This window comes from Gossypium hirsutum, chromosome A13 (assembly GCF_007990345.1).
Source record: "Gossypium hirsutum isolate 1008001.06 chromosome A13, Gossypium_hirsutum_v2.1, whole genome shotgun sequence".
Classification (NCBI taxonomy): domain Eukaryota; kingdom Viridiplantae; phylum Streptophyta; class Magnoliopsida; order Malvales; family Malvaceae; genus Gossypium; species Gossypium hirsutum.
Window position 1 is genome coordinate 37,351,383 of NC_053436.1, and position 24,557 is coordinate 37,375,939.

Consider the following 24,557-nt stretch of genomic DNA (forward strand, 5'->3'; position numbering starts at 1 on the left):
CTTATAGTATGAGAACATTAGCTAAAGATACTAATAAATGAAAGCATCATTAGTCTATTTGGGTTATGTTCGACATTGTTCTGTCTTTCTATGGTATATTATTCCCTGTGTGAATATGTAAGTTAACGGTAATATCTGTATGATATTAATAATTTATTTCTACCGGCTATTGTTCTGTTGAATATACATGAAGATTATATTACTTTTGATACTATGGATTTCAATATTTATGAGTGACATTGTTCTTTCTGAACATTTTCTGGGATATCATCGGAATTGATATTATTTTATACAGATTGTGGTCCTCAAATATTCTGTGTAGCTTCAGGCGTTGAAATTTCACTATCCCGATTTTCTTATGATTCTATGTGATTATCTACAAGAGATCTCTATTTGATAGAGATGACTATATCTATTATAATTATAATTTCTATTATGAAATTTGGAGTACTGTAGTACCGTTATCAGAATTATAGAATTTGTGTTTCTGCATTGGTTGCTGTTTAAACCATATTTGATTCTATTCTATGTTCAAATGCTTCATTAACAGCTGGGATAATATTTTTTTATAGAGTTGAGATATTGTCCTTAATAAGGCTTAATGATTTTTATTTGATTAAGATGACTTTAGCATAATTAAGAGTTTCGATGATTAATATATGAGATAGCCTTAATAAACTCTTTTCTAGTTCTCGTGAAAGATTTGACATCAGTAAAAGTGAAAATGAAAGAAGATCAAGATCAAATCTATATAATGATATGTCTGAAGTTAACCTTCTAATAAGAAGAAAAGATTTCTTTGAAATGATTGATTCAGTGGTTTAGTCTAATTTGAATTAATTGATTGAAAGGATGATTAGGTTATATGTCTTTGAATTTCTTCATTGGACTGGAGATAAATTCTAAAAGTATATGTGTGATTTGAGGGATAGTCTAGAAGAAGAATTTTTGTTCCTAAAGATTTGATATATAATTATATCTATCGGGACCATTCTATCTGAGAAATGTTATGGTAAATTAAAGATAATTCGATTGTTGAAGTTTTCTTTTGTACGAAGACAATATCAACCGAAATGTCGGATCTAACTCAGTCTAAGTTGGATAAAGAGTTTATGATTTTCAGTCATACGTTAATGAATGATTGAAGCGTCTAATAAAAGAGTGTGCATAAATATATTGTGATTCTATATAGTTAAAGCTACATGAAAAGGGTTATGTGACATATTCGATGATTATATGAATTTAAAATGTTTAATGTCAGAGAAAGATCCAAATTTAGGAATAGTAAAAATGGACTGAACTTTTAAAAGACCTTGAGTTAATATTTGATATTGCAGAGTGGGATCTGAACTTGGCACAGAAATATAGTTCAAATTGCCGAAAACTTTTGAGTTTGTAAGTTATAAGGGATTCAATGTAAATGGGTTTCTGATTCAGAATTTCAGATCAATGATTGGTTACTGAGAAGTTCTGAGATTGTACAACAACTGCTACAGGTAATCTCACAGTGGTAATTTGTCTGTTCGTTCGAGACTGTTTCAGAATGTGTTGATATTTGAGTAGTAATGAAATAGAATTTTGATGAACTTTGAATCGGTATTATTCTTATCATTGAAAATGATAGAGTGATATGAATTATTATTAACTGCTTGAAGAAATCTCTCTACATGTATGGATTTTCTCTTTCGATAAAACAATTGAGTCATCCGTTCCTGTGTTGATAAGTCTACACCTACTGCCAATCATCATTCTTTTGGATTGAGATCTGAAACTCATATTGTGATTCGGAGAGAAATTACAGTAATTTGTGAGTATGAGATTGAATTGAAATCGGGAAACGCAATTCAAATTCTCAAAAATATTTATTTGATATTGTGTTTAAGAGTTTGAAAACAATAAAGAAAGACTATTGTATGGTTGCAATTACCAAACTCCATTGTTTCGAGATCGAACTTTGTTAGAAAATGATCCATGGAATTAATTTCATCAGAGAAATTGAGCAGAAAATGAAAGTAATTCAATACAACTACAAGCAATTTCAACTTGATATGACGTATAGTAGAAGACAGATCAGAATCTTAATTGTGAGATTTAAGAGATTTGAAATCCGAAGCTATGTAAAATTTTGAAATGTATTGTGTGGAAGAAAATCCTTAATACTTTCTGGTAAGATTTTCGGGGATGAAAATCCCTAAGGGGGAGAATTGTAACAGCCCAATTTTGACCCTATTCGGAACAGTGGTTTTGGGACCACAAGTTCGAGTCAACAAAATATTTTAATATTATTTTCTGTGTTTATTTTGTGTGAATTTTCATGTGTGAAATTTTCGTGAATTAATTTTGTTTTTTGAGTGCTCGATTAAATAAAAGGGCTAAATCGCGTAAAATAAAAATTTGAAGGTTAAATGTGAAAGTGCCTAATTGTTGTTGTCTTTATAATATGAAGCATTTATAATGCATTTAAACCATAATTATACGTAGTGGACGGTTGTAACCTTATGATATAATGGTTTCATAATTATAATAAAGGTTAAATATGTAAGTTAAATAATAGTTAATATATGTTATAATATAAAATAAAATACAAAAGCCATGCATCATTCTTCTTTAAGTGCCGAAACTTCAAATAAAAAGAAAGAAAAAGAGTCTGAGACATTCGGCCATTTGAAAGCTAAAGCACGGTATGTTTTATTTTCTGTTTTTGATAATTTTTACATTTTTGAGATCGTTGCTTCGAATACTACCCGATCCATGCTTCAATTTCTAATTTTGATGAATATTTTAAGTTATGCCATTGATGAATAATTTTGTTTTGTGATGTTTTATGATGAATTATTGAAGATATGTTTTGGGTTAATATATTTTGTATTGGAAATTTTGATGAATTTGAGTAATTAGGGCTAAATTGCAAAATAATAAATTGAGGGACTAAAATGTGAAATAAATGAATTGTGTGGGCTTGTATGGGCATAATGAAGATTCGGCTAAAGCTTGATATGTGTAAATTTTGTATGTTTTGTGTTTTATGCAAATTGGACTAAATTGTAAAAAGTATGAAATGTCAGGGTAAAATAGTACTTTGCCCATTTATGTGTTTTTGGACTAAATTGAATGAAATTATATTGAATTAGTTTATTTTGAATACATTTAGATCAAGAACCAAAGAAATCGGATTTCGATCGGAGGAAAACTAAAATCATTGATTAATTGTCCTGTTCCGATTACCGTTGTCCGAGGTAAGTTTATAAGCAAATAAACGTAGTTATTTTTTTAAAATAAAAATAAGTTACATGTGCTAAATTGATATATTGGTGAATGTATAAATAATAGCCAAATATGTGTACACTTGGGAATTATGTTTACGATTCGATTCAACCAAGATTCGACGTTCGAAAAGCCCCATACGAACCTTAGGAATAGCTAGGATACATATGTCATGACATAGGATTTCCAATATGTGTCATAATGTAAGACCACGTCTGGGATGTTGGCATCGATATGTGATTTCGAGGAAGACATGTCTAGGACATCGGCATTTTAATTGTGATTCGTGTAAGACCCTGTCTGGGACAGTGGCATCGACATGTGATTACATGTAAGACCAGGTCTGGGACGCTGGCATTGTACGATATGTGTTATAATCCGAGTATCCTTTTTAATTCTGAATGATTCAACAGGCAAGGATAAGTTACGAATGAATGTGGAAACAAGTTAAAGTGAACAGGCATGTGACAATTTATTACCTTTTCGGAAATGAGGTAAGTTGATTATTTGATATGTGAATACAAGTTATAAATGACGTTAATGGTAGTGATTGTGTATATGAAAATCTATATGTGGATTAATGTATAAGTATATGATATTAATGTTTGATTTTTTAGCTTATATTTGGCCCAATCTTACATGAGGAATAAATTGAAATGTGAAATTCATATTGATATTGATATTAAAGGATTTATGTGCATTTGATTAGTAGGTATTTGAAATGTGAACCTTAAACGTGTTTATAGGGAAGTATATATATATTCGACAAAATAAAGTCTATGTGATATTAAACATGTTAATGAATCAATGTGTGTTTGGAAATGTTATAATTTATGTATAGATAAATGTTTGGTAATTAAATTTCATAAGTATGGCTTGGTTATGCCTTAATAGATTATCAATGCCATTGAAATAATATTTGAATTAAGAATTGAGCTATGAATGAAGTGAATGAAACCATATGTTTAAGTATATGATTGGTCATATTTGATTTAATGATATATATATGTATGATATGGCAATGTGAATTTCATACTTATGCCAAAGTTTATATTTGCATTTGTCTATATGGTAATTGAATGTGAAATTATGACTAGGGAAATGTGAATTGTATAAATGTATTATGATAGTATGTATTCGGTCAAGTGAAATTTTTATTGATATTGTGTATGAAAGATGATTTTGGATAAAGAACGGATGCATATTTGGACAAAACTTAATACATGTTTATTTATATGTGGATATTTGAATTTACAAGTATGGTTTGGTTATGTCTTATTAAATTATTATTGTTATTGAGTTAATATTTGCTTATGACTTATTAAGCTAAGATAGCTTACTCTATGTATGTATTTCTACTTCTATTTATAGATTTTGGAGACCAGTTACAGGCTCGGGGTGTAACACCCCAAACCCGGCCTAGACATTATGGCTGAATCTGGCGTGTCACATTGAAGTGTTTTAGCGAAAACCTTGTTTTCATTGAAAACCCTTCCTTGAAAAAAATATGAAACCTTAACAAACTTATTAAACTCACTTTTCAATCACAAAAACATGTTTATAACATATGATTTTATGAAAACCTATGGAAACCTGTCATTTTTGAAATTTGGTTGCGAAAATGTAGTATATAAAAAAAACTAAGGTTTAGAAAATCCATTTTCAACTTATCGTAATTACAACGCATAAAATAATAATCGAAATAATAACAAAAAGGAAGCCTTATTACATTCCGGTCCGAAAAGTGCTTAATAAAATAAAGAACTTATATGCTTTTAAAAGAGAAACAAGTCCAAGTTGTCTTGCTAACTGGCCACCCAGAGTCCCTCCAAACATCGAAACTTCTACTAAGCATCACCTGAAAATAAAATAAAAGAGGGGGTGAGTTTTCGCAAACTTAGTGTGTACAACCCTCAATGAGCAACAATCATTCAATATTCACCACACATCAAACATGTAATGTAATGCGGTGCAATCCCATCCCAATAATCCATCCGCTACACACTAGCTCCGTCCCCCAATACACATCATGTGGGGATATAACTATCGACCCACCCAACCGATACACATCCATGGTAGCCCGGTTGCGGAACCACCTTCATTTATACATTGGGCTTAAAAGCCGTTGGTGGATCCACGATTGTCAAGCAACCATGTGATCCTCATATACTTCCTCCGTTCCATATTTCCCAACCCATATGCAACCTAAGCAGAATATCATATGTATGCAGCAGATATGCACGTCATATCCATAAAACTTACATTCAACACACAGGGGTATTTTGGTCATCTTCGCCCTTAGGGGCATTTCAGTAATTTTTCCATTATTACGGTTTTCACTTACCTTGGCCTGTTAACAAATCCTGTGAGCTAAGATGAACAAATACTATGCACCAGGTAGGACTCCAGAGAAGAGGAGGTGGGTCATTAAGACGCTTAAGTACCAAGCTTTCTCTAGATCTAATCCTAGACATGCATATACCCGTTGCCACACCTTAACCCTATGACTTGTCTACGATCGCATTAAATTAATTAAGTTTTATGTAGTCATCATATACTATACCCAAAACCCCTTACAAAGCCCAGACAAATTCACATACCTGTATATGGCCCACTAGTCCCAATTATATTCACATGGCCCATTAGGCCCAAATCACATTTATGTGGCCCATTAGGCCCAAATCACATTATATTCATGCTCATATACGAATTTCTATCACATAGCATTAATGATCAATTCTTGGCCTATTATGGGCTCAACAGCCCATCGGGCCCATTAAGCCTATTCTGGCCTAGTTGGCCAATTCACAGCCCAAGTCCATGGAGTTGCCCATGGGCCTCAGATAACCTATCGGTTTTTTCCTCACGAGTGTTCGCGCACTCGCAAGACTACCGTAGCCAAACTTTTGGCTTTTCGGCATTTTGGCTTTTACCGATCTACTTGTGTGTGCAATGTATGTACACACCTAGTAAGCAAGCATGCTGCAATTCCCTTAGTCACCAACCTACAAACGATATCACCCTTCAATTAACCGTATGCTTAATACATATTTTACCCAAAAATCAAAACCTCACCTTAACCTTATCCTAAACACCAATCCCTAATAGCTTTTCCTTGATCACGTACTCCTTAAATCTGCATTAATCTTGCTCATTAAAACAAAATACTAGGGGACTAGCATCCAACATAATTCACCCCCTTATCTCACTTAAGACCATTCGGCCAACCTTAGCCAATAAGAGAGGAATACTTACCAAAACTGCAAAACACCTAAGGAGCAATTCGGTAGAGAGCTAAAACCCGAGATCCGATACTAATTCCCTACCAAAGTTGATTAAAAAGAGTGAGGGAGGGGAGTAATTTGTATTAACAATTACTAGCCTAAAAAGAGATAAGGTACTTACCCCAAAAGAGTAATTGGCCCAAGGGAGATTCGACTTTTCAGCTTTCAAACTAATATGGTGAATAAGGTTTATTTGGCACAAATTAAAGAAGAAGGGTAGAAGAAGGAATCGGCTAACCCAAAGGGTAAATCAAAAGAGATCTGAGGAGAGAAAGGATGGCAAAAGAATCTGCTAGCAAAGATGGAAAAGCCAATCGACACTAAAAAAATGAAGAATTTGGCATTAGCCTAGGATCCCAAACTCAGTACATATTTATAGCCTCTAGCCAAATTGCCTGACCCTCAATTCCCAATTCAGTTCCATCACTTCCCCCTTCTCATCTCCTCGTTTTTCTTCCTGATAACTCCCCAATCTATTTCCTAAATTTTCTCTTCTGAACACTTCCCTTAGAGTCCAGCTTCACGCCACTTCCAACCTTCTAGAAAGACAAAATTAAACTCCTAAAAAATACTAAGCTAGGATTTGAAGCTTGGATCTCCTTGCTAGCCACTAACGCCACCTCCCTACACCCTAAGTTGCGTCACTTAGCCACTCCTCCACAAAGGCTTTTTTTATGCCATTTTCCCCTATCTTTATTTAAAAGCCCAACTACTCCCAACCCTGATTCTTTTAATAATTAAATTAAAATTCCTTCACCACAAAACTCGAACCCAGAACGTCTCCAACAAACCTAAACACTTCAAATTCCTTAAAACCTTAAAGCCAACATGTCTTTTGTCATTTTCTTGCTCACTTAAAAATTTTATGAAACCCAAAGCCCAAAGCCCAATTCATCTAAGCCCAAAATTCGGGGCGTTACATGGGGATCGTCAGTGAAGTCTATCACACTATAGATTGCTTTCGGTACTTTTAAAAGTTGAATTAGAAACCTATGGTGTGTATAGGCTATACTACTTTTTGAATATGGTTGAAGTTGCATATATATATATGTATAAGCCATGCGAAAATGGCTTGTCTATTTTGTTAATCTTGGAATTTATGCTTTGGCTTGATGATTATGTTTGGTTGTGGTTTTGGTTGATTTGGTTTGGTATATATAAATATGGTTATGTTTGATATTTTACTCATGAGTTTATTGATTCAAATATGTCTTGTATTTGATTTTATTGAGAAATGGGATTTTGTGCATATATGGCTAAAACTTTGGTTTTATAATCATAGGTATAAAATTTGATTCATAGTGTACTTTCATTGAATAGCCGAATATAAAATGACTTAATATGGTCTTGTGATTTGGAAAAAGTATAATTCTTATATGTATTTTAAAGCATATGAATTTAACTTGTTTATATTAGGCAATTGTATTTAGGTTTTGACAATTTGAATAGTAAATTTGGATGTTTTATTGTGTGTTTTCAAATTAAGGTAGTTTATTAATATTTTTTTTTCACGTAAGAGATATATGTTTAAGACATGATATTTATATATAATGCATGTGTTAGCTTATTAAAATTCTTTCATTAAGTAAAGAAATGGATAAGAATTATGTTGGTAAATTAATCACGATTTGGTATTTATATATATATTTACATATAAGTGATGTCAGATTTTTCTGAAGATTATTCTGAATATGTGATGTCATTGTTAAGGAAGAAGTTATTCATGTGTAAACGACTTATCCAGATATGATATTTACAGAATGGATTAGCTAAAAAATTTTCTGAATTGACTCTTTTAGTGAACTGAATAATGTATGACTATTGATGACTTAATTAGTCAGTAGAATAGTGATGAAATTGCAAAGATATTTGAATACAGCTGTTATAATCAGGAATATTATAGCAATATCTTCTGGGTACTCTATAAGTTCTGTTATTCTCAAAGGCATATGAAATTTTGCATGTTCAAGTACAATATTTATCGTATTGAAAGGCTGGCTAATTATAGTAGATGGAATTATTGAAAGTCTGGTTGATTGATGAGCGGTATTGCTCTATTTTTCTTGGGTTTCTAATTTATCATGATTGATACAAGATCTGATGATAAAGTTCATATGATATCATTTTCTACTTCTACTGAATGAAGCCCTGAATTGCGAATATGCAAGTTTTATTATCTTTATCACAGTTGTTTCTACTAAGTATGCCTAATATTACTCTTCTGAATTTTCTCTAAGATATCATCAATCTCTTTATTATGTAAACATGGGTTACTTGTGAAGGATATTCTTTGATCGAAGGTAATTACATTTATTATCGTTATAAATATTGACTCGATCATGAGGTATGGTGATGGAGATCACATATCATAGAAACTGTATTACTGTATTGGTTATTATTGGGACCACTTTCGGTTTCCCTCTTTTATGTTGAGGTGTACTATTGATGTTGAAGTGTTACTTTATCTATACAGCTTGTAACACCCCTATCCCGTAACCGTCACCGGAATAGGTAAGGGGCATTATCGGACTTGTAAATCATGTCAGAACAGTAAAATTTTGAACTTTTTCTTGAAATAAAGATCATTCATTTAAATAAGTACTACGCACAGCCAGGGATAAAATTTAAACTCCTCTAAGTAAACATTCAAAAGATGCCATTTTCGCATGGCTTATATACATTAACCAAAATATCCTCTCACTACTAGTCTATTCTATACATGCCATAAGATAATCCAAAACGTAGCAGTACCAAACAATGGATAGTGATAGTGTGACTAGTTGCTGATGATCCCCGAGCCTGTAGCTTCCAAATGAGATCTATAAAACAGAGGAAACAAAGTACACGGAGTAAGCATTACAATGCTTAGTAAGTTTTAAGCAGTGTCAACAGATAACAATCAAATTATAACATAGTTGTTCGTATTTTTATTTCACTCTTCCTTCGGGCATACCATCCCTTTACCGAATATGCACATCTCATCATATATAGTAGGCAGATAAATTCTCACTTGATAGTGACCTCTTATGATCATAGGTACATTACATATCTTTTTTTTTTCCTGACTTTCCACATTGACCAAATGCACAATAATCATAGAACAGTCTTATTACTTTACTCACATGTGCATCACATAACGACCTTGTGATTTAGTCTAAATCAAACTTAAATATAATCTCAACATACATACCTGACCAACTTAACGCATTGAACGTATTTATTACCAATTGTTACTGTGAAGTTGTATAATCTTACGCTTTACTTGAATCTTCAGCAAAACCTTTAGTTCAAGGCTTACCTGGACAAAATCTCCACACGTAGTCATCGGGTCTTTAGAGCTCGGATATAGTACGAGCACGAAGCTTACGGACATTAATCAGTGATAATATTCTCGCATAAAGCCTGCGGGGTTTTAACCCAGATATAGTACTGACACAAATGCCCTTCGGGACTTATCACATTTATACACTTTCACATCCATCACGTTGGCCACTCGGCCCTGTCACATATATACACTTTCACATTCATCACATCGGCCATTAGGCCTTATCACATATATACACTTTCACATTCATCACATCGGCCATTAGGCCTTATCACATATATACACTTTCATATTCATCACATCGGCTATTAGGCCTTATCACATATATACACTTTCACATTCATCACATCGGCCATTAGGCCTTATCACATATATATACACTTTCACATTCATCACATTGGCCATTCGGCCTTATTACATATATACACTTTCACATTCATCACATCGGCCATTAGGCCTTATCACATATATATACACTTTCACATTCATCACATCGGCCGTTAGGCCTTATCACATATATACACTTTCACATTCATCACATCGGCTATTAGGCCTTATTACATATATACACTTTCACATTCATCACATCGGCCATTAGGCCTTATCACATATATCTACACTTTCACATTCATCACATCGGCCATTAGGCCTTATCACATATATATACACTTTCACATTCATCACATCGGCCATTAGGCCTTATCACATATATACACTTTCACATTTATTCAAATATACTTCACATACCACATATACTATCATGTATAGACTTGGTCTTGGCCGAATCTACATCCATCACTTTCCAATGAATAATTCAATTTTACGCCATACTATCATTTCATATTCGAATACTCATAAGCTTACAATATCACGATTTAGAATTCAAGTATGGGTTTAATCAATAGCTTATGAGCAACTAAAACAAGTTTTATCCATGTTTACAACAAAATCACATATTCACTACGAGCTGTTTTCCTGAGCAATGGTCACTAAATTATTTATAACCAGAGCTACAAAACTCCAAATCACTTGCCGTTAATTTTTCCTGAATATAGACTCGTATATCTTCCATCCATAAAATTTCCAGAATTTTAGGTTTGGCCAATCAATACCAGATTTTTCTTAAAGTTTCCCCTGTTTCACTGTTTAACTAATCTGACCACTCTTCACTACGAATCAAATTTCTCATTTTACAGAATTCAAAATGTATTGTATTTGATTTCATTTGAAACTAGACTCATTAAGGAGTCTAAGCATATAAATTTTATCTTATAACCATTTTTGTACAATTTATAATGATTTTCTAAATACAGAATAGGGGATTTTGGAGTCATTCTGACACCGTCTCACACAACTTTAAATATCTCTTTATAGGAAATTTCTTTGCTCACAAGGTCTCTTTTATAAGAAAATAGACTAATTAAGCCTTGATTACATATTTTATTCAGCCTATAATTCCACACCAACAATTTATAGTGATTTTCTAAAATCACGTTACTGCTGCTATCCAAAGCAAATTATTACAATTTGCTCTTAAATTTCCAAGTCCAAACACATATGAACTTACCATTTGAGTTTAAGACATATCATGGCCACATCATATCTTATTAAATCAACTCATTATGTCCTATTATGATTTAATTTACTCAACGTTTAATCACTTAAAACTTACCTCGGATGTTGTCGAACGATTTCGGCGGCTATTCGATCACTTTTTCCTTTCCTTTATCCAACTTTGGTCCTCTAAGCTCTTGAGCTAATTCAAACAAATTTAACTTATTAAAGTCTCATTATGCTAGCTTATGGCCGAATATGACAATGAATTTGATAGGTCATATGGCCACCTTTAGCTCAAATACAAAATGGTCATACGCATTTTTAATCACATTAAGCAATTTAGTACAATTAATCAAACATTTCCTCATGTGCACCTTTATGACCAAATACACACATCATTAACCTAATATCAATTAACTAAGCACTTAACAAATTCTCCTTGAGCCGATTGTCTAAGTCAAGATAGGATCATCATTATGCTTACCTATATCCGAATGTACAACATCAATCTATGCATTCATTCGTGTGGCCGAACATGCATGTCTATGTTGAGGCCGATTGCATACTTAATACATTCTACAAGTATGGTCACTTGTATTGACCAAATACCATTTTGTTTCAAGTTCAAAACTTGGCTAATACACATATATGCACTATTAAAACATCCTCTCCATTCCATCAATTCAACACATGCATTACTCATTAATAAACAAAATTATATTCGGCCTTAGCACACCTCTTGCTGGCTGAATTTTTTTCTCCATCTAGCAACATTTTATGTACTATGCCGAACCAAAAAGATCAAACACCTAGCTTAATCATTTCCAAAACACTTAACCGGCCTTTGACCAAGACTTTAAACAAAGTCTATGTTCGGCTATCACACATATGGGCATTATTAGTTCAAAGTTTTAACAAGATTAATTTCTCTGATCTTAACCTAAATGACAACCCCCATTGTTCATCTAGATTTAGCATGAAACAAACACCAACCAAGAAAACAACACCCATGGCCGAGTATCATCTTCATCACATAGCAAGATTTAAACCATAGGCTAGGTAGAACTCAAACTAACATAAAAAATATGCATGAATCTCATGGAACAACATCAAACTTACCTTAACCTAGCTACAAGCATGGCCGAATCTCTTCAACATTTCCTCCTCCTAAACACCAACCAACCGAACATGAAGCAAGAAAATCCTCTTCTTCTTCCTTCCTCCTTAGAATTTTCGGCCAAAAGAAATGTTAAAGGATGGACACTTTTTTTTTCTTTGTTTTCATCCTACTAACACTAATATTTTATTGCCCATGCCCTTTATTTTATTAATCCTTACATAATGCACTACCCCAACATGTTTATGACATGTTTTTAGCCATAACATCTTGTCCACCCATGCTCTTTATTTTATTAATCCTTACATAATGCACTACCCCAACATGTTTATGACATGTTTTTAGCCATAACATCTTGTCCACCCATGCTCATGGCCGGCCACTACATATTAGGGGGGAAAAATTGACATGCAAGTCCTCCCTTTCGATTACATGCACTATTAGGTCCTTGTAGATTAGCCTATCACATTTCAAAAATGTCACCCATAAGTCCTTTTGACTAAATTCACATGCAATTTACTAAATCGAAGCCTAAAACTTTCACACCTTCATAATCACATATTTTAGACAATAAATATCACATTCAAATAATTTGGTGACTCGGTTTAGCGGTCCTGAAACCGCTTTCTGACTAGGGTCACTTTAGGGGTGTCACACAGCTGAAATGTCAGTCATATTATTGCACAATGGTTTAAAATTTATATGATGGTTGTGGCTTTTGAAAAAGCTCAAAGCTTCAATGATAATAATTGAAACAGCTACATTGATGACCCAGTTATTACATAAAATAGGTAAGATTTGAATGGATCGATAAATATCAGTAAAGTTTTCACCAGTTAGAAGCCTTGTTGATTGAAGTATTAATTCTGGTTCAGCCTAAATTAGGTAAGGAGTTCATTATTACAAAGATGTATTATTGAATGGGATTAGATTATATTTTGAGGCAGTAAGGAAAGGTAATAGTCTTTACTTTCAAACAGTTAAAAACCACAAGGAAAGAATTACTCGATACATGACCTAGAATTATCGGCTATTATTTTCGTATTGAAATCTAACAACATTACTTGTTTGGTGAAAAATGTCATATATTCACCGATTATAAAAGTTTGAAGTATCTGATGTTGCTAAAAGATTTGAATCTGAGATAGCGTATATGGTTTGAATGTTGAAAGATTATGATTTGATAATTGAATATCACTCGGAAAGAGCGAATGTGGTTACAGATATTCTGAGTAGAAAATCTATGTATACTTTGCAAGCCATGGATTTCGATTATGATTGTCTGATAATAGCTCAATTTTAGCTGAGTGTAGAGCTAAACCAATGATTTTACGACAAATCAGTAAAACTTAGAAAATTAATAATGAATTGTAAGTTGAATAAATACAATGTGAAATAATTTCTGATTTAGAATTTTAGAATAGATCTGATAAATGTCTGTTATTCAGAGATAGAGTTTGTGTATGAAAGAATTTGGAGTTTATACAGAAAATTTTATATGAATGATCATAGTGGTACTATGTCTATTTATCTGGGGAATTATAAAATGTATAATGATTTGAAAAAAATGTATTAGTAGCTCAGAATGAAATGTGGTATTTCTAAATCTGTGTTTAAATGTTGTATGTATGAGCAAGATAAGTATGAAACTTACAGGATGATTATAGCTAGCGTGTAACGCCCCAAATTTTTGTAGTTTCAGCTTTTGTAAGTGTTGGGCTTGGAAGAGTCTGAATCTGTGTTTCGATTTATTTTTGGTTTTTTTATTATTATTAGTGAATAAAGCCTGACTTGAGGTTAGTGGGATTATAATGAATTATGGGTAAAAACTTAACAGAATGGGCCTACTAGTTTAGTGGTTAAGTGGCAAGGGAATACACTTAGAGTCAAGGGTTCGATTCCTTGCAATAGCGATGAGATTATTTTTGCTGTAAGTTCCATTTAAGAGTTGGGTTTTATTAAAATTCTGCGTTGTGGGCTCTAGGGAAGAATTAGGGTTTTCTTATTTTCTTCTGGTTGACAAAATAGTTTATCTGCCATTTCTTCCTCTTCCAAACCTTTGCTACCAAAATTCTTTTCTTTTTTTTCTTTTTCCTTCTTCTCCTTTTTTCTTCTCCTTTGATTTCCCGTTCTCTTCCGTTTAGCTGTGACATTTGTTAGTGGTTCTGACAATTTGGTAAGTAACGTTTAAACAAAGTTACGAGATTTTGGTTGGAGAATATTTAAAAGGATTCTGGTTGCTATTTAGGGATTAATCAAGGTTTGGTAGATCAGTAATCAAATTCTTGGCAGCGAGGAAACACCGTTCTTCGTCAAGGGTAAGTAGATATCGTGTTTTGGGATTTGTCCATTCTTATGTAAGTCGATTTAAGTGACTGATTTGGGCTCGGTATTGTCAATCTTAGGCTTTGGAGTGCTTGTGGTTGGATTAGCAGAGGAAAGGAATCAGGTGTGTACACCGATCGTGTAGAAAATAAGTTTCGGCGAAAGCCAAAAAGTGGTCTGTTGAAACCACACAGGAGAGTGGTTTGCCCGTACGGTAGCCTGGGACGTGAGACACGAGTGTGTGACTGACTAGCCAGGCCATGCGCGCGCCACATGGGCGTGAAAGACACTGGCGTGTGAGGCTGACGAGGCAATGTGCTAGGCACGAGGTCGACAAATTGGGTCGTGTAGGCTGCACGGGGGTGTGGATGACCCACACGGGCGTGTGGGACTTTGGGCCAGGCTGTGTGATCTACATTGGCAAAGCCAAGTTGGGCCGTGTGGGCTACACAGGCGTGTGGACCCACACGGACAGGGCACACGGGCGTGTGCGCCCAATTAATTTGAAATGTTCTGTAAGGTTGCACAGGTTGCCTAAGTCGACTGTGACGTAATTGTAGGGGCGATAAGCGTTACTTAAACCCCATACTCTGATTGATTACTGAATTGTGTGCAAAAGAATGTTATTGTAAGCATGTGTATCTATCTGACTCCGTATATCCGTTTTGCCATGATTTTGATAAGATCTGATATTTGTATATAAGCATGTCATGGTATGTATGTTGCTTTGCATTAGGTTGGGATTGTTGTGAAGAGAAGAAAGTCTGAGAGGCGATTAGGCTGTTATCTGGCAGCTACGCTGCAATATCTATTATGTACTATTTTACGGTACCTTTTGGTGTGTAGGGTTGGATGAGTTGATTATATCCCCATACTTGGTGTGTAGGGTTTGGTGGGTCGATTCTATCCCCACATGGTGTGTTGGGTTGGTCGAAGATGCTGTGCAGGGTTGGTGGGCATGTTTTCTGCTATCTGATTTGTTATGCATGTGATACCCATATGGCTAAGGCCGAACTATCTGTATCTTATTATCTGTTTGTATGCATGTTGTTTGTGGGGATGTACACATTGAGTTTGCGAAAACTCGCACCTTTGTTTATTTTTCTGTCAGGTAATCCTCAGTAGTAGATGGATCGGTCAACGGAGGGCTTGATGGTGACCACTGTTGGACATTTATGGATTTTTGAGTAACATTCTATTTGTCTACTTTATTTTAAATATTTATTTTTGGGATTAAAATGTCTTTGAACTTGAACTATTTTTAAGTTTATTTCAGGGTTTTAAACTATTAAGTTATTGATTAATGAATTAATGATGCTTTAGCTTTCGCGACAATGAAATGTGTTCACCTAATAATCGGTTTGAAGATTTCACAACTTAAGTAATGACAATGAACTGAACAATTTTTCACTTGCTAAGATTTTTTAAAAACACTTTCATGCGACGCCACCAGATTCGGCCATAACGTCTAGGCCAGGTTTGGGGTATTACATTTAGTGGTATCAAAGCCAGGTTTGCAAAAATTCGACTATAATTTGGGCAGTAAAAAGAATGGGTTTTGGAAAGTAAGTGGTAAAGTAATTTTAAATATTTTTGATAAATAAGTGGTTCACCGAGTTTCCAGCGCCGGTCCTATAAGTTCTATGAAACTCTGATAAGTACTATTTGAAAATATGCTTATACTGAAATTTATCTGTATCTTTCTGAAATACTATGTATATATTGTGAGACCTTTATAAGTAGTACTTTACTAACACACTTTAGGTAGTGTAAACTGGAAACCATAGTGAGCCTATTACTCGCGATAACTGATTCTAAAACTCTGATACGGTTCTGTATAAAATATCTGCTAAATAATTATCAGAACTATAAATTGATATGCATAAAATTTCTAAATATAGATTAATTCGATAGTTGCGATAAGCACGTTTGGTACTCGTAGACGGGGTACTAGGGGCCGAGGTAGAGGCCAAAAAGGGATTCAAGCTGAGTCCTTCACATCTGATACGATCCCTAATCTGGAAACTAGCGTGACGCTGATGTCACCTGTTACTAAGACTAGTGCTGAGTCTCAGGACTGTGCAGCTGGGGATGATGCACTGTCCCTGGCCATGCTGCGAATTTTGGAGAGGGTCGTTGGGGCTAATATTGGATCTGGAGGCCATGGGTCAGTTACGGAACGACTCCAGTCGAATAGGGCTGAGATATTTAGGGGCATCGTTAGAGTTGCTCTGACTGTGGCCGAGTATCGGATGGAGGCCACAGAGCGCATAATGGATGATCTAGATTTTACTGATGAGCAGAAGCTCAAGGGGGCTGTGTCTCTGCTTCGCGATGAGGCATACCAGTGGTGGTTGACCGTTAAGGAGGGTACTCAACCTGATAGGTTAACTTGGGATTTGTTTAAGACCACCTATCAGAGTAAGTATGTGGGAGCTAGCTACATTGACGCTCGGCGATGTGAGTTTTTCAATCTCACACAGGGAGACCGTTCAGTGGCCGAGTGTGAGGCTGAATTTCTGAGGCTGAGTCGCTATGCGAGGGGCATGGTGACGAATGAGTATGAGCGCTGTGTTCAATTTGAGGATGGTCTTCGTGATAGTCTGCGAGTTCTGATAGCTCCTCAGAGAGAGCGAGATTTCTCAGTCTTGGTTGAGAAGGCCAAGATAGCCGAGTAGGTGAAGCGCTCTGCGCGCCAAAATCGTAAGAAAGGGAAAGTTAAGAGGGATTCTAAGTCTACAGGTTCTGGGATGAGGCCTAAGAAAAAAGCCAGGGTTGACGAGTCTGTTAGAGTTGGGCCTACTCTTGCATCTGTGGGGTGGCAATCTGTCAGCTATATAATAGACGTCATCCAGGTGAGTGTTGGAGATCTACTAGCACTTGTTTGAGGTGTGGATCGATTGAGCATCGAGTTAAGGATTGTCCACTTAGGGGTAATCAGGTGCAAGCTTCGGTTGTTGAGACTGCGCAGCCACCGAGAGGAGTACAACAGCCACCTAGGGGCCGAGGATAGGCTGAGGGTGGTAGCGGTATGGGTCAAGGTCAGAGAGCTCCTGGTAGGGGTGCTGGGCCGACTAAGGCAAGGCAGCCTGCACTTATCTATGCTGCATGTCGTGTGAGGATGGAAATGCTTTTGACGTTATCACGGGTACGTTTTTTTATTCTTAATGTATCTTATGTCGTACTGATAGACGTAGGCTCTACGCATTCTTATGTTGCATGTTCTGTGTTTGAGACCTTAAGGATTTCGCATGAGAGTACTTCTAGTGAGATTTTCGTGGTGAGTCCGTTGGGGCAGAGCATTAGGGTTAGTAAGCTATTCAGGGATGTTTCGTTGGAAGTCCAAGGGACAATATTTTTGGCTGATCTGATGGAACTTCTGTTTGGGGAGTTCGTCTTAATTCTTGGTATGGGCTAGTTGGTGAAGCATCGTGTAAGTTTGGATTGTGCTGAAAAGAGGGTGGTTCTGAGGACTGAGGAGGATAATGAGGTAGTCGTGATTGGAGAACGATGGGATTATCTGAGCAATATGGTATTTGCGTTGGTAGCAGAGAAGCTGGTGAGGAAAGGATGTGATGCATACTTGGCCTACATCAGTGTTTCTGATTCTGTGGACTATTTGGTTAAGGACATCCGTACTGTGAAGGATTTTCCAGATGTTTTTCCAGAGGAATTACTAGGATTGTCTCCGAGTCATGAGGTAGATTTTGGGATAGAGTTAATTCCCGGTACAGCTCCATTGTCAATCACCCCTTATTGAATGGCACCGAAGGAGCTAGCAGAACTGAAGGCTTAAGTCAAGAGCTGTTAGATCGTGGGTTTATTCTTTCTAGTGTGTCTCCATGGGGAGCATCGATTTTGTTCATAAAGAAAAAGGACGGTATGATGAGGATGAGCATCGACTATAGTTAGTTGAATAAGTTGACAATTAAGAATAAATACCCACTTCCGAGGATAGACGATTAATTCAATCGATTCAGAGGGGCTTCTATGTTCTCCAAAATCGATCTGCGATCAGGATATCATCAGTTAAGAGTAAATGTGGCCGATTTGCATAAGACAACATTTAGGAGTCGGTATGGACATTACGAGTTCCTAGTAATGCCTTTTGGGTTGACTAATGCACCAGCGGTGTTCATGGATCCGATGACTCAAGTTTTCCAACACTACTTATATCAGTTTGTGGTAGTGTTCATCGACGACATCTTGGTATACTCTAGGACGGAGGATGAGCACGATAGGCATCTGCGGGTGGTTCTGCAGATTCTTCGGGAGAAACAGCTATATGCAAAGTTTAGTAAGTGTAGATTTTGGCTTCGAGAAGTGACATTTTTGGGACTTGTAGTTTCTGCAGAGGGGATTAGAGTGGATCCTTGTAAGGTTAAGTTTGTGTTGGATTGGAAATAGCCGAAGAGTGTGTCGGAAGATCGTAGTTTTTTAGGTCTGGCAGGTTATTACCGATGCTTCATAGAATGGTTCTCGTTGATCGCAGCGTCATTGACTAAGTTACTGCGTAAGGGAATTTCCTTTGTTTGGAAGGACGCTCAGCAGGAGAGCTTGAGAAGCTCAAGACAGTCTTGACTTAGGCTCTAGTTCTGATACAACCTAATTCTGGCAAGGATTTCGTGGTTTACAGTGATGTGTCACATGTGGGTTTGGGTTACGTCTTGATGTAGGATGGTAAAGTGGTCGCGTATGCATCTCGTCAGCTTAAGACTCACAAGGCTAATTATTCGACGCGTGATTTTGAATTGGCAGCGGTGGCTTTTTCTCTTAAGATCTGGAGGCATTACTTGTGTGGTGAAAAGTGTACCATCTACACTGATCATAAGTGCCTCAAGTATCTCCTCACTCAGAAGGAGTTAAATCTTAAACAGCGTCGCTTGGTGGAGCTACTTAAGGATTATGATTGCGTTATCGAGTACCATCCGGGTAAAGCCAATATGGTGGCAGATGCGTTAAGTCATAGGGTGATGACTGACTTAAGGGCGATGTTTGCTCGATTGAGTCTTTATGACAATGGGAGTCTTCTGGCTGAGTTGCCGGTTAAACCGACGTGGTTGGATCAGATTAAGGATAAGCAGTTGGGAGATAAGCCTCTTGAGTTGTGATTCCATCAGGTTGAGGCTAGAACAACCACTGATTTTAGGATTGATAGTGATGGGGTGTTGCATTTCCGAGATAGGATCTGTGTACCTAATGATGAGGATTTGAGGTTATCGATTCTGAGAGAGGCGTATAGTAGCCCTTACGCTATGCATCCTGAGGGCATCAAAATGTATAGGGATCTTCGAAAGTTGTACTGGTGGCTAGGGTTGAAACGTGAGGTGACAGACTTTGTTACTAGTTGTTTGACTTACCAGCAGGTTAAGGCTGAGTATCAGTTACCTTCGAGTTTGCTTCAGCCAGTAAGGATAATGATGTGGAAATGGGAGCAAGTAACAATGGACTTCGTTAGTGGGTTGCCTCTAGCACCCACTAAGAAGGATTTTTTGTGGGTCGTCATGGATCGATTGACCAAGTCTGTACATTTCATTCCTGTTAGGACGGACTTCTCCTTGCAAAAGCTGGCTAAGCTCTACATTTCCAAGATAGTGAGGTTGCATGGGGTTCCTGTTTCGATCATCTCCGATAGGGATTCTCGTTTTACGTCTCGGTTTTGGCAGAAACTTCATGAAGCTTTGGGTTCTCATCTAGATTTCAATATTGCTTTTCATCCTCAGACAGATGGTCAGTCAGAGAGGGTGATTTAGATATTGGAGGATATGTTGAGGGGTTGTGTCATGGATTTCCGTGATAGTTAGAAGGAGTACATGCCCTTGGCAGAGTTTGTTTACAATAACAGCTATCAATCTAGTATTTAGATCGCACCGTACGAGGCACTTTATGGTCGTAAGTGATGCACTCCTTTGTACTGGACTAAGTTAGGTGAGCGACGTATTCTGGGTCCAGAGTTAGTATCAGAGACTGAGGATAAGGTCCACGTAATTTGTGATTGGCTGAAAGCGGCTTCTGATAGACATAAGTCCTATACAGATTCAAAAAGGAAAGACATCGATTATTCTATGGGAGACATGGTTTTTCTTAAGGTCTCGCCATGGAAGAAGGTTCTGAGGTTCGGTCGTAATGGCAAGTTGAGTCCTCGATTTATTGGGCCGTATCAGATTTTGAAGCGAGTGGGACCAGTCGCATATTAGTTGAAGCTTCCTCCAGAGTTGTATCGAATGTATGACGTATTTCACCTGTCAATGTTGAGACGCTATCGCTCTGATCCTACTCACATTGTGCCTATGGAGGAGATTGAGGTTAGACAGGATCTGACGTTTGAGGAGGAGCCAGTTTAGGTTTTAGATCGCGACGTTAATATTCTGCGTAGGAAATCTATTCCCTTAGTGAAGGTGTTGTGGAGGAATCATAGCACTGAGGAGGCTACTTGGGAGCCAGAGGATTCGATGCGTCAGCAGTATCCTCACCTTTTCTGATCAGGAAAAATTCAAAGACGAAATTTCTTTGAGGGGGTAGAGTTGTAACGACCCAAATTTTTGTAGTTTCGGCTTTTGTAAGTGTTGGGCTTGGAAGTGTTTGAATCTGTGTTTCGAGTTATTTTTAGTTTTTTTATTATTAGTGAATAAAGCCTGACTTGAGGTCAGTGGGCTTATAATGAATTATGGGTAAAAACTTAATAGAATGGGCCTGCTAGTCTAGTGGTTAAGTGGCAAGGGAATACGCTTAGGGTCAGGGGTTCGATTCCATGCAGTGGCGATGGGATTATCGTAACAAAGGGAAAGTTAAGAGGGATTCTAAGTCTACAGGTTCTGGGATGAGGCCTAAGAAAAAAGCCAGGGTTGACGAGTCCGTTAGAGTTAGGCCTACTCTAGCATCTGTGGGGTGGCAATCTGTCAGCTATGTAATAGACGTCATCCAGGTGAGTGTTGGAGATCTACTAGCACTTGTTTGAGGTGTGGATCGATTGAGCATCGAGTTAAGGATTGTCCACTTAGGGGTAATCAGGTGCAAGCTTCGGTTGTTGAGACTGCGCAGCCACCGAGAGGAGTACAACAGCCACATAGGGGCCGAGGATAGGCTAAGGGTGGTAGTGGTATGGGTCAAGGTCAGAGAGCTCCTGGTAGGGGTGCTGGGCCGACTAAGGCAAGGCAGCCTGCACTTATCTATGCTGCATGTCGTGTGAGGATGGAAATGCTTTTGACGTTATCACAGGTACGTTTTTTTATTCTTAATGTATCTTATGTCGTACTGATAGACGTAGGCTCTACGCATTCTTATGTTGCATGTTCTGTGCTTGAGACCTTGAGGATTTCGCATGAGAGTACTTCTAGTGAGATTTTTGTGGTGAGTCCGTTGGGGCAGAGCATTAGGGTTAGTAAGCTATTCAGGGATGTTTCGTTGGAAGTCCAAGGGACAATATTTTTGGCTGATCTGATGGAACTTCTGTTTGGGGAGTTCGTCTTAATTCTTGGTATGGGCTAGTTGGTGAAACATCGTGTAAGTTTGGATTGTGCTGAAAAGTGGGTGGTTCTGAGGACCGAGGAGGATAATGAGGTAGTCGTGATTGGAGAACGATGGGATTATCTGAGAAATATGGTATTTGCGTTGGTAGCAGAGAAGCTGGTGAGGAAAGGATGTGAGGCATACTTGGCCTACATCAGTGTTTCTGATTCTGTGGACTATTTGGTTAAGGACATCCGTACTGTAAAGGATTTTCCAGATGTTTTTTCAGAGGAATTACTAGGATTGTCTGCGAGTCATGAGGTAGATTTTGGGATAGAGTTAATTCCCGGTACAGCTCCATTGTAAATCGCCCCTTATTGAATGGCACCGAAGGAGCTAGCAGAACTGAAGGCTTAAGTCAAGAGCTGTTAGATTGTGGGTTTATTCTTTCTAGTGTGTCTCCATGGGGAGCATCGATTTTGTTCATAAAGAAAAAGGACGGTATGTTGAGGATGTGCATCGACTATCATCAGTTGAATAAGTTGACAATTAAGAATAAATACCCACTTCCGAGGATAGACGATTAATTCGATCGGTTCAGAGGGGCTTCTATGTTCTCCAAAATCGATCTGCGATCAGGATATCATCAGTTAAGAGTAAAGGAGGCCGATTTGCATAAGACGACATTTAGGACTCGGTATGGACATTACGAGTTCCTAGTAATGCCTTTTGGGTTGACTAATGCACTAGCGGTGTTCATGGATCCGATGACTCAAGTTTTCCAACACTACTTATATCAGTTTGTGGTAGTGTTCATCGACGACATCTTGGTATACTCTAGGACGGAGGATGAGCACGATAGGCATCTACGGGTGGTTCTGCAGATTCTTCGGGAGAAACAGCTATATGCAAAGTTTAGTAAGTGTAGATTTTGGCTTCGATAAGTGACATTTTTGGGACTTGTAGTTTCTGCAGAGGGGATTAGAGTGGATCCTTGTAAGGTTAAGGCTGTGTTGGATTAGAAACAGCCGAAGAGTGTGTCGGAAGATCGTAGTTTTTTAGGTCTGGTAGGTTATCACCGATGCTTCATAGAATGGTTCTCGTTGATCGCAGCGTCGTTGACTAAGTTACTGCGTAAGGGAATTTCCTTTGTTTGGAAGGATGCTCAGCAGGAGAGCTTTGAGAAGCTCAAGACAGTCTTGACTCAGGCTCTAGTTCTGATACAACCTAATTCTGGCAAGGATTTCGTGGTTTACAGTGATGCGTCACATCTGGGTTTGGGTTGCATCTTGATGTAGGATGGTAAAGTGGTCGCGTATGCATCTCGTCAGCTTAAGACTCACAAGGCTAATTATTCGACGCGTGATTTTGAGTTGGCAGCGGTGGCATTTTCTCTTAAGATCTGGAGGCATTACTTGTGCGGTGAAAAGTGTACCATCTACACTGATCATAAGTGCCTCAAGTATCTCCTCACTCAGAAGGAGTTAAATCTTAAACAGCGTCGCTTGGTGGAGCTACTTAAGGATTATGACTGCGTTATCGAGTACCATCCGGGTAAAGCCAATATGGTGGCAGATGCGTTAAGTCATAGGGTGATGACTGACTTAAGGGCGATGTTTGCTCGATTGAGTCTTTATGGCAATGGGAGTCTTCTGGCTGAGTTGCAGGTTAAACCGACATGGTTGGATCAGATTAAGGATAAACGGTTGGGAGATAAGTCTCTTGAGTTGTGATTAAATCAGGTTGAGGCTAGAACAACCACTGATTTTAGGATTGATAGTGATGGGGTGTTGCATTTTCGAGATAGGATCTGTGTACCTAATGATGAGGGTTTGAGGTTATCGATTCTGAGAGAGGCGTATAGTAGCCCTTACGCTATGCATCCTGAGGGCATCAAAATGTATAGGGATCTTCGAAAGTTGTACTGGTGGCTAGGGTTGAAACGTGAGGTGACAGACTTTGTTACTCGTTGTTTGACTTACCAGCAGGTTAAGGCTGAGCATCAGTTACCTTCGAGTTTGCTTCAGCCAGTAAGGATAATGATGTGGAAATGGGAGCAAGTAACAATGGACTTCGTTAGTGGGTTGCCTCTAGCACCCACTAAGGAGGACTTTTTATGGGTCGTCACGGATCGATTGACCAAGTCTGTACATTTCATTCCTGTTAGGACGGACTTCTCCTTGCAAAAGCTGGCTAAGCTCTACATTTTTGAGATAGTGAGGTTCATGGGGTTCCT

The 24,557-nt window shown here is 37.3% G+C and overlaps 2 protein-coding genes across 2 annotated transcripts; both read left to right on the forward strand.

Moving 5' to 3' along the window:
- Positions 1-16,911: 16,911 nt before the first annotated feature.
- Positions 16,912-17,550, forward strand: LOC121212296 (uncharacterized). The gene has a single exon (XM_041084752.1). The coding sequence runs from the start codon at positions 16,912-16,914 to the stop codon at positions 17,548-17,550; it is 639 nt and encodes a 212-aa protein (XP_040940686.1).
- Positions 17,551-21,973: 4,423 nt separating this feature from the next.
- LOC107940623 (uncharacterized) lies at positions 21,974-22,687 on the forward strand. The gene is made up of 2 exons (XM_016874055.2): positions 21,974-22,249; positions 22,361-22,687. Exons 1-2 carry the CDS (start codon positions 21,974-21,976, stop codon positions 22,685-22,687), a joined length of 603 nt encoding a protein of 200 aa, XP_016729544.2.
- The last annotated feature ends 1,870 nt before the right edge of the window (positions 22,688-24,557 follow it).